This window comes from Chaetodon trifascialis, chromosome 8 (assembly GCF_039877785.1).
Source record: "Chaetodon trifascialis isolate fChaTrf1 chromosome 8, fChaTrf1.hap1, whole genome shotgun sequence".
In the NCBI taxonomy this organism is placed as follows: Eukaryota; Metazoa; Chordata; class Actinopteri; order Chaetodontiformes; family Chaetodontidae; genus Chaetodon; species Chaetodon trifascialis.
Genome location: NC_092063.1, coordinates 5,974,655 through 5,985,173, shown reverse-complemented (window position 1 = coordinate 5,985,173; position 10,519 = coordinate 5,974,655). Strand labels below are relative to the sequence as shown.

The following is a 10,519-nucleotide window of genomic DNA, read 5'->3' as shown; positions in this document are numbered from 1 at the left end:
GTGTGTGTGTGTGTGTGTGTGTGTGTGTGTGTGTGTGAATGTCATCATCTCACCTGGTGATTGGCAGGTAAAGAATCACTTGACCTAGGTGGGCTACGTATGGAAATTGGGTCAGGGGAAGCCATACAGTCTTTTAACCGTGCGCGTCGGTCTGTATGGGCAATATAATTAATTTGCATGTTTAACACGAGCTCGTCTTTTAAATTAGTACACCCGGTCTTTAGTAGGTGTTTTTAATATTTGTAAAATTATATCTCAAAATAAGATCAAACGCACAGCATGTGTCAGGTGACTTGGTCATGATGATGATCTTAGATTTTGAGCTATCTTAAACATATGATGCACAATCTGAAGCATGTAATTAGAAATGGATGAAATTGGTATATAAATATCGAAAATGAATGCTGAATGTTACAAATTGTCTTGTTTTCTGCCAGCATGGGTGTATCTCCATCCACATGGGTCAGGCTGGTGTCCAGATTGGCAATGCCTGCTGGGAGCTTTTTTGTCACAAACATGGGATCATGCCACACGGACAGATACTAAGTAATAAGACTCTTGGAGGAGGAGATGATTCCTTCAACACCTTCTCCAGTGAGACTCCAGCTGGAAAGCACAATACCAGAGCTGTTTTTGTGGACCTAGTGCCCACTGTTATCTGTAAAATGAAATTAAATGAATTGTTGAAAAAATATAATTGTTATGTTTTATTCTTCCCCCAGTTATTCAAACCCACCTATAATTTATGGTAATTTCCTTAGATGAGGTGCACACAGGGACCTATCACAAGCTGTTCCCCCTGACCAGCTGATCACTGGGAAGGACGATGCTGCCACCAACTACACCTACACCACTGGCACAGAGATCATCGACCTGGTGCTGGACAGGATCCGCAAAGTGGTGCATACAGTCAGAGCAGATTTTGCTCCAGAATATGAGATGAAAAGACAGAACTGTATCTGACATGTGATCGTTGTCTCTCCCTCTCTGTCCTCAGGCTGACCAGTGCACTGGTCTTCAGGGCTTCCTGGTTTTCCACAGCTTCGGAGGTGGCACCAGCTCTGGTTTCACCTCCCCGCTGATGGAGCGTCTGTCTGTGGACTATGGTAAGAACTCCAAGCCGCAGTTCTCCATCTACCCAGCTCCACAGGTGTCCACCGCTGTGGTGGAGCCCTACAACTCCGTCCTTACCACCCACTCCACCCTGGAGCACTGTGACTGTTCCTTCATGGTTGACAATGAGGCCATCTACAATATCTGCTGCAAGAACCTCGACATTGAGCGTCCCACTTACACCAACCTGAACAGGCTGGTGAGTCAGGTTGTGTCCTCTGTGATTGCTTCGCTGCTATCAACTTTTAGGTTAATAGCTGTATTTGTTTTCCAGTGTATGTCGTTGATAGCCGGTAAATACACTGCATAATGAAAGTTCAAATTCTGTGATGACTATTTGACAGATTTGCTTTTCCTCTAATCACATCATCATAATGCCCGAAGACAATGAATAGAATCCTTTAGTAATCCAAGTGTGTTATTGCAAAACTTAATAACTACAACACTCAGTAGTTACAACAATTATTACAATGGAATTAGAAATGTAGAAAACAAAAAAACAGTCCAGGTAAACAATGGAAATAAAATCTTAGTTGGTGGTGTGCTGCACAGTTTGTTTTCTGGTAGAATTTGGTTTTCTGAATAAAATATGCTTTTGTGGGCATACGTTCTTTATGAGATCATTGAAGCATAAATTAGATATTTTTCTTTTGTGTTGCAAATAACTTCAATGAAAGATTGTTATATATAAAATACATTAAACAGTAGAATAAAAATGCAGCTAAGTTCATGCATTTAAAGAATAATTCAAGTAAAAGAACACAAGTATTAGCATCAATGTATACTTAAAGTACCAAAGGTAATGGTACTGATTTTGCAGAACAGCCCGTTTAATAAGAGTACATATTACATTATCAGATTATAAATGTTGATGCATTAATGTGTATCAATATCAATTTTATATTACAGCTGGTAAATTTGTAGCTAATTTAAATGCATTTATTTATTATCCTACTTTATATAGCTTATGTGGCTTGTAAAGTTCCCCCTGAGATCAATAAAGTCTACTGATATGATAATACATATCAGTGGAAGTTATTAAATATAGTGGAGTAAAAGGCACAAGATTTGCCTTGGAATTGTACTGTAGTTGAATAGACGCATAAACGAGCATGAAGAACTCAAGCAAAGTTCAAGTAATTCAAAACTGTACTCAAGTACAGTATCACAGGAAGCAAATGTGCTTCAACCACGAAAGAATCAATTAGGCAACAGGTCACGCCAGGGTTTCCGAGCAGCACCTGAATGCAGCATGAGGGCAGCTCTGCTCGGTGGTTGCCGGAGTGCCAGCAGCGGCTCCCCTTGAGAAAAGTGAAAGCCAACGCCCCACTGTCAGCTCCTCGGCTCGCCCCTCCCTCCTCCAGCAAGTAGAGTTTCTACAGAGCTACTGTAGTCGTGACTGAGCCACACCAGGTTGTATTTCACCGAGACTTTTCATCGGAGACGTTGATTCATCCGACTAGGAGGGGGGAGAAAACTTCTACGTTAGCTAGCTAACTTTAGCGGGAGCGGCGTCAACACTGGGACTGTTCTTTCTAAACCATAAAGCGTCCAAGACAACTTTGTTTATTCAAACGTTGTTCCTGCCGATAAGGCTCCAATACAACATACTGTCGGTATAATACGTGAGTTATTACAGAATGGCTGATACAACGACCAACGCTGGTGGTAGCTGCCTGGACAAGCTGAAAAGTTACGTGAAGACTCCAAAAGGGTTTATCCTCGCAGCAGAAATAGTAAGTTCACGGACCCGGGTAGCTAACGTAACTTCTAGCTTCCGTACAGCTCTGTTTTGAATGGTTATGGCTGTTCACAAACTGGTTATACTGTGTAAACTGTGCTTAAGCAGTCTGAAACTAATCAATATTTCATAGATAGTAAAGTGGGTTAATGTGGCCTAGGTTGTTATTGATTTTCTCCTTGCTTGGCTCGATACAGGAGTTATCCCTGCTTAATGCTGTAAAGGAGCATGCCTTATTTTTTTAATTTCTTTAAAGCTGCTCTGTCTCAGAAGAGCAGTCTGGTCAGGGAATGAGAGGCATGCGGTGTGGGGTGGTGGGGGTTTCAGAGATCATGAACAGAGGTTAAGGGTTCCCACCTGTCACTTGTGCTCCACTGTTGTCTCATTTGGCACCAAAGAGCCAAATGCTGAGCGTTAATGGCAGATGAAAGGTCACACGGGTTAACTCGACCCAGCCAGTGTTGTCAGGCATCTCCTTTTCTCCTCATTACCACAGGCTGCATACTATTTGTAGGCAGAGAAGTAATAGCCCAAGTATGGTGAAGAGTAAATGTAATGCATATCACATTCCTACTAGTATAAAGGCTCGTTTTCCACATGGTGTTTCTGCACATCTGGCTCCAGTTAGCATGAAAATACTGCACACCTACACATTGCAAAGAAGCAGCAGAGTTACGCTGAAGTCCAGTAATGAGTGAGTTAGGTGTGTGGTTTTAAGTGTCCCACTTCCTGGCAGAGTATAACCACATCCTGTCTGGGAAGACCTTTTTATTTACACGGTTTTGCACTTGATCGCCTCTGTTTGCATTTCACAGCGTTGTGTTCTCTTAACCCGTGACTGGCTTTGACCGGAGGGTCCTCACCTAACTTCTGCATTTTGAAGTTTTCATCAGAAACCAGGCGCACGCCGTGAATGGAGTATTGTTATGTAAATCTCAGTAGCTTACAAAGTACTGAAAATGTTACCACTCTACTGTGTTATGGCTTTCCCAGCTTTTTGAAGTGTGGAAAGCGCTTTTCATCAGTGATAGAAAAGGCTCTGGGCTCATAACTCAGCAAGCTCATTATAAAGCAGGCCCTCAGATGCTGGTGGTCAGCGGTCCACCCACTGTTAAGTTTTTTTTCCTTTTCAGAGGTAATGGAAACTCCAGCCTGTGTGCGAAGTTTGCTGCGTGAATTGCTCAGCACACATCTCTGGTGTGCCATTCAAGGATAGCTTCAAGCTTCAGTGGACACACTCGGTAGCTATTTGTTTCCTCTCCCACTCGCGTCTTTACCGGAGCCTGGTAATCTCGAGAGGAAGTCAGCTGTGATGTTGGATGTCTGACAGTTTACAGTGCAGGGAGAGAGCTGTGGGAGTGAAACAGGAAGGCAAATGTCATTACTGCTTATTATGTCCAATCTAATGGGACATTTGGTATTTAACCCCAGCGGGCTGGGTCACCGAGGTTCACAATGAAATGGGATTTCTTATTTTTGATCATGAACCAAATGATTTCATCTTCTCTTTACTCAGTCGTAAGCATTCAATATCTCAAAGCCAAATGATTAACTCTGTCATGTGATTAGGTGTATGTATGTGGTAATCTGCTGACCATGACGCCACTGGTGTACTCATCTACTGATTAACAACCGGCATGATCAAAGCTGCTGATTGATCGTTGGCCTATTGAGCTGACACTCTTCTGATGGTAATGTCATCTTATTTACAAGATAATGTATTGTATATAACCTGACAACTTTCCCTGGAGTCCGTCTGCAGGCGTAAGAATGAACTCCCAGAATGACTTGCAGAATGAATTGCCCGAACAACATCTTCCAGCTGATAAACCAAAAGTCTGAAGGAATAAATGTGGCTTTTTTTTAGCTGACTTTTGTCACCGACAGCAGGGTTTCTACGCTTTGCCAGCTTCCACGTAGAGACATTATGTTTTTCTTCTGGCTGTCAGAGGCATGACCATACTTGAAGCTGCAGAACAACGTACAGATCACAGTCACACACCCATGTAGTGCAAATTTCAATTTGTCATTGGGCAGAGTTAAACCAGTCGCGATAAGCCAGGATGAGTCATGCTTTCAGATGAACTTTCAGCCTGCTTTTGATATTGACAAGATGAAGGTGAACATTGCTTTAAGCCAGAAAGGGTGGAAGAAAAGTCGCGGGGAGACTGACGGTTGAGTAAATGAGTGAAAAGTGATGAAATAAGAGTGATGAAATGAACTACGCTTTCCATTTTCCTCCCAGCACACATGGAATACACTTCAGTGAGCCACGGCAAGTGCTAAAAACCACCCCAAAATGTACGTGACTTCCTTGGTAACCGTTGCTGTTTGGTGTGTCTCTGCACCACGAACTAGCTCTTGGCTCTCATGTTGCTGCTGACTATAATTAGCCAAGCGGCAACTTCCCTCCAGTCAGTTTCAAAGAGCAGCTCATTATACCGATGTGAATGGAGCCTGGCTGGGATCTTAAAAGCTGACCCGTGCAAACAGATCGGCCGCTGTGTGGAAAACATAAAGGTGTCAACATCTCGCAGCCTTTCTTGTTCTGAGGGACTCTTGTCGTGGGTGTTTCTCTGTGTGGCCGCCCGCTCAGTAGCCGCTGCCCTCAGAGCAGCCGGCTCGGGCCTGAATAGAGCCTCTTTTGTGCAGGACCTCGGCCCTGGCCATCCCCGCTACTCCACAGAGGCAGGCTGTGCCAGTCTCAGGAACACATGAGCTACTCATGCATCTGGCCGACCGGCTCTGCGTTTGCGTAACAGTTGCGGGTGAGGGGAGGGGAAGCAGTTGTGACAGATGTAGGGCTGGTCTCGAGTCAGTTGCATCATTAGTGTATCATATAGACTTCAGTGATTTGACACTCGCCGCTGAGATGTGTGTGTCTGAGAATAAAACATCGCAATGTGCAAGACGTGCTTTTTTTAAAGTGCGCGCCACAGAGTCCAGTTTGTTAAGTGAGAGTTATAAAAATAAATAAGTTGACTTGTCACAAGGAAGCAGCGCTGATAAACGCCTGATATCAGTTCAGTGGATCATGTGTGTGGAAATACAGAGTTTATAGTGTCATTCTGCTTTTAATTAGAACTTTTCTAGAAGATTTAAGCAGCCAAATGCAGGCGGAGAGGAGTAAATATCAGAACTAGAAAATGGACAGAAAGGAAAACATCAATATGTGCAACGTGAGTATTGATATGCAAAAGCGTTATCAGAACTGCAACGATTGGTCGATTCGTCCGATGCACAATTTTTTATTTGCAAATATTTTTCTGTGGTTCAGTGAAAAATATATTAGTGCTTAATGAACGATCATTGCAACCAAACACAAGCGATGCTGCCGTGTGCACTAACACTGCACATTTATTTATTTTTATTTATTTATGTAAATTCACACATTTCTGTTATTTCTCTGAGATTAGAGCGTGCAGATCAGCTTAAACACACAGAGACGATGCAGAAAATAAAATGTTTAGTGGTTTTTGGCCGTATCAATGGACCACTGGTCAGGTAACAGGACATTGATTAATAACTGTTAGTAATTTTTCAAGCATATATGCCAAACATTTAATATTTCCATCCTCTCAAATGTGAAAATCTGATTTTCTTTTGTTTAACGTTGTAGTGATTTGAGTGTTTGAATTGTCATGTGGACAAAGAAAAGAAAGGTGTGGCCGTGAAAGTTCTCCACATTTTAAATGTTCAAGTATCTATGTAGCGGAAAAGGACAATGAGATTAATTCTGTTCAGTTTCTTCATGTAAATTCGATGGTTAGGCTTAAAAAAGACTTGAAGCTATTTGAAATTTCCACTTTCACAGCTGTCATGTGTCGTGTGAATGCATCCTCCCACACGGTTTGACAGCAGCAACAATAGCAGCATTGAGAAAAAAGAAGTCTGATGCCGGTTCAGGGCTGTAGGCTGGCGAAGTTCATGATTTCTCCACATTGGCAGCATTTGAGTGGAATGGACTGGGAAGAATGCGCGCTGATTTTTTCCCCTCATATGGAAAACTACGATGGAACAAACGTGCTGTAGATGTCAGGAGAGGGCAGCGCGTGACGGACCAGTCTTACTTGACGGCGTGCGTGGTAATCCACCCCGTCGTCTCGCTCGAGCAGTGTTTTTGTGCACAGAGTATTTTTTCTTGGTAAAAATGATTGTTGTTCTGTGGATGCTGAATGGACTGACTGGAGTACACAGAACAATGACGGCTTTGTTGGGGTGATTTACTGTCAGGCCGGCCTCGGCCCATGAGTGCACTCAGATCTTTGTCTGTTGGGCGCCTGCGTGACGAGTCAAGTCATTCAAACCTGACCTGCATGGTCTAACGGGGGGACGGAGTTTTTGTGCAGCGTCTGTTTGCTTTCTGACAAAACCCAAAAGGATTCTGGGGTATCTTCGCCGCTCTGATGCCAAAATCTTTCTGTTTATTGCTCTTAGGCTATCAGCTTCATTATCATCATCTGCTACGCTGCCTCTCGCTATGGAGGCTACTCCGCTGTGGCCATCTGCGAGATGATCTTCGCCATCATCATCTTCGTCATCTTCATGATGGAGATGGACAAGCAGTTCCTAGTGGTCAACTGGCTCTGGACCGTGAGTCTTCTACGTGTCTTACCACAGCGAACACACACACACACGCGTGCCGACGCACAAACTATGTGCTGAGTTGCTCAATGTTTCACCTTCTGCTTCCCTCTTTTCTGCAGGACTTTTTCCGTGCTGCCATTGGCGCTGGCCTTTACATCATCACCTCACTCATCTGTGTGATTCGAGGGGCCGGAGACGGCGCTCTCATCGCAGGCGGGGTCAGTGTAACCGCCGTTTAACTGAAAGTGTTAACATGTTTGCATGTGTTGTGACAACCATTAAGCATTATTTGTGAGTCAGTTGTATCGTAGGAGTGGAAACTGAAACCGGGGGGAGGGTTTAGAATAATTTCATGTGTTTCACAAACTCTCTGGAAAGGCGCTCAGTCAGTATTGAGTAATATTGTCATCTCAAATCGTGGTTCATGCTTCCTTCCTGTTTAAGCCAAGTGCAGACTGCAAGATTGTTTGCCATAACAGACACATTACTTCGACCTCAAACAGAAATCCTCAAGTTCTCGAAGGATCCACAGGTGCTTCAGTTCAGAGACGCGTCAGACTCTACCCTCAGTTTTCAGTCCGTATGTCTGACATCAGGGAGATTTCTGCAGCCTAAAGATAGATTTCACATCTCTTTTTTTCCACTGTAACCTTTTCATGGCTCGACCACACGTGTTCAGGACTGCATGCATCACATGTGCTCACACAGATTTGAGTCGCAGTGACTTCTTGCAGGCTTCTGTTGAATATTGCAGTCATTCCTCCAGCTGTGGGTTTCTCCAAGTGGAATAGTCTGGTCTGAGATCAGCTGTGTAGGTTGTTCACCCTCAAGTCACCATGACAACAGTGTGGTTCAAACACTCTCCGGTGTGTCTTCTTGCAGTTTGCACTTGGCTTTGTATGAGTAGATGACGGTTGTTTTCAAGCATTTCTCTTACATTTGTATGTATATTAACCAACTTTGATGTGTTTTGTGTCTGAATTTGATTGTTGTTGAGGTTCTGACCCTGAGTTGTTATTTCTTAGGTATTTGGTTTGATCGCTGGTCTGCTGTTCGCCTATGACACCTACACCATCTACCTGCAAATCAGGAGCAACAGGCAGCACGCGCCAGCTTCCACCAGTGAGAGCAGCAGATATTTACTTCATAACACGCTTAAAACATGTCAACAACCTGCCTTGTTTCATATGTTTTCTCTCTTTTTTCCAGGCGACTTTGGTGCCTAAACGCTCCGAGACGAACGCACGTCTGTCAAGATGGCAGCGGCAGAGCAGAGAGGAATTTGACGTTAACGGAAGAGAGGATCAGAGAGGACGAAGGACAGTAAAACGAACAGGTCACAGTTTAATCAATGCCACTGCACGGTGCGAGCAGACGAGAGATTTCTTTTTAGGGCCATGCTTGAGGAGGAGGGTGACGTAGTCAGAGCAGGTGGTGCCGCGAGGAGCTCCCCTCACAAACCTTTGCTCCAACCTCAACGTACCACTGATAAAAAAGGGAAAACTGTAAATAATAAGCAGTGGTTGATGTCATCCAGTAGCTTGTCTAATGCATACATCTACTGTTAATGGACTGCTGTAGTAAGTAGTAACTCTGACATTTGGACTTTTAGGATTTATTTAACATCATAATTCTGCTTTTCTGTATCTCAGTGAGGTTCCTCAGCTGATTTCCTTCACTGTTGTTTAAATCATTGCTCTTTAGGATGCCCCCTGTGTGTTACAGTGCCTTACAGTTTCATTCAGATTAACCAGTCCCTTCATCTTATTCAGCCTTTATTCCTGAATCCTAAACATTTGAAGTGGCCCGCTGTCACTGACTCGCAATTTTTAGTTTTTACCGTATTAGTCAGAGTTTAGTCTGCATGGTTAGAAGCTGTAGACGTCCATTAACCATCAACCACATGTTCAGTTTTTTAATTACAGTGTCATCCTCCAGTTTCACCTGTCTACTTCTTGCTCAGGTTTTTTTTTTTTTTACATTTGTAACACATTTTTAAAATGCAGAATATTTCTCTGTTGACATTTTATACAGACCAGTAGTACAGGGCAGTTTTTGTTCATGTTTTTTTTTGAGTACATGTTCTCTTTTTATGAGACAGATGAAAAATCTATTTCTACAGAAAACATAGAATTTATGATGTGAATATCACACTTTGAACACGTTCTGTAACGGTTTCCTCTTCCATTTGCTGTTTTTTTGTCCAAGTAAAAATTTGCCTTGTTTTTTTTTTCTAACATGCTTTACAAGAGTCTGCAGTTTGTAATTTCAAATTCAAAGCAGCCTTGCTTTGGGAAATAAAAGCCATTGTTACTACAAATAAAATATGGTTTTGTAGCTTGTATTGTTCACATCACGATCTAATGTTTAAAAACTGCGTGATTCAACAGGAACTTCATTTGGTTGCTTCTGTTGCTTCATGTTAAAGCTCTAACTTGTCTTCTATAAGGTTGCCACTAGATGGCAGCAGCCAGCCATTATACACTGAGTGAACTGTTATATTTAATGGTTCCTGTCCATCAGCCAGCTGTAAAAGTTAGTTATTAGTAAGAGTTAACATTGCAAAAATATCAGCACGGCTATGGGGATGCTTTCGCCGGCCTCTCATCACAGTGTTGACGTTGAGATATCATCAGGAACTGCTTTGTTTTTACATTCACCAGGATTTTTACTGACCTGGTGCAGTGTGTGTCTGTGATCTCTAATCTCATCTGAAAATGTTCTGTTGCAGACCGTTTTGCATGCTCTCCCCTTCTTTTCATTTTGAGATTACATTGCATTTATGAAAATCCTTTCCTACTTTGCTTTCCTCTGTGGAGCTGCTGCTTTTCGACTCCAATAAGCGTCACAGTATGTTACTCATGTCATTTTAAAGACCAGCAGTGGGATGATAATCCTTTGTTTGGGGTCATACTGAATGTTATCAAACTAATTCCCCCATGCTGCTGCAGCTGGAGCAGCCCGGGTGTAATAATAACTGTCCCCCAAACACATCTGTGTTCATGTTTCCTCGTCAAAATATTTATTTTAGGAATATTTATGTAGAAGATAAAGAGACTGAATGTTGAACCAGACTCT

At 42.8% G+C, this 10,519-nt stretch overlaps 1 protein-coding gene and 1 pseudogene across 1 annotated transcript; both read left to right on the top strand.

Moving 5' to 3' along the window:
* The first annotated feature begins 401 nt into the window (after positions 1–401).
* Positions 402–1,423, top strand: LOC139335306 (tubulin alpha-1C chain-like; annotated as a pseudogene).
* A 978-nt stretch (positions 1,424–2,401) lies between these two features.
* plp2b (proteolipid protein 2b) lies at positions 2,402–9,567 on the top strand. Its single transcript, XM_070968413.1, has 5 exons — positions 2,402–2,849; positions 7,292–7,447; positions 7,561–7,659; positions 8,467–8,563; positions 8,651–9,567. The coding sequence occupies exons 1-5, from the start codon at positions 2,754–2,756 to the stop codon at positions 8,665–8,667; spliced, it is 465 nt and encodes a 154-aa protein (XP_070824514.1). The 5' UTR covers positions 2,402–2,753; the 3' UTR covers positions 8,668–9,567.
* The last annotated feature ends 952 nt before the right edge of the window (positions 9,568–10,519 follow it).

Bases quoted from the DNA above. Each gene is read 5' to 3' on its own strand.
- plp2b (XM_070968413.1), top strand. From the start codon at position 2,754: ATGGCTGATACAACGACCAACGCTGGTGGTAGCTGCCTGGACAAGCTG. The intron at 7,448-7,560 runs GTGAGTCTTCTA...TCTTTTCTGCAG, and splicing joins TGGTCAACTGGCTCTGGACC to GACTTTTTCCGTGCTGCCAT. The intron at 7,660-8,466 runs GTCAGTGTAACC...GTTATTTCTTAG, and splicing joins GCGCTCTCATCGCAGGCGGG to GTATTTGGTTTGATCGCTGG.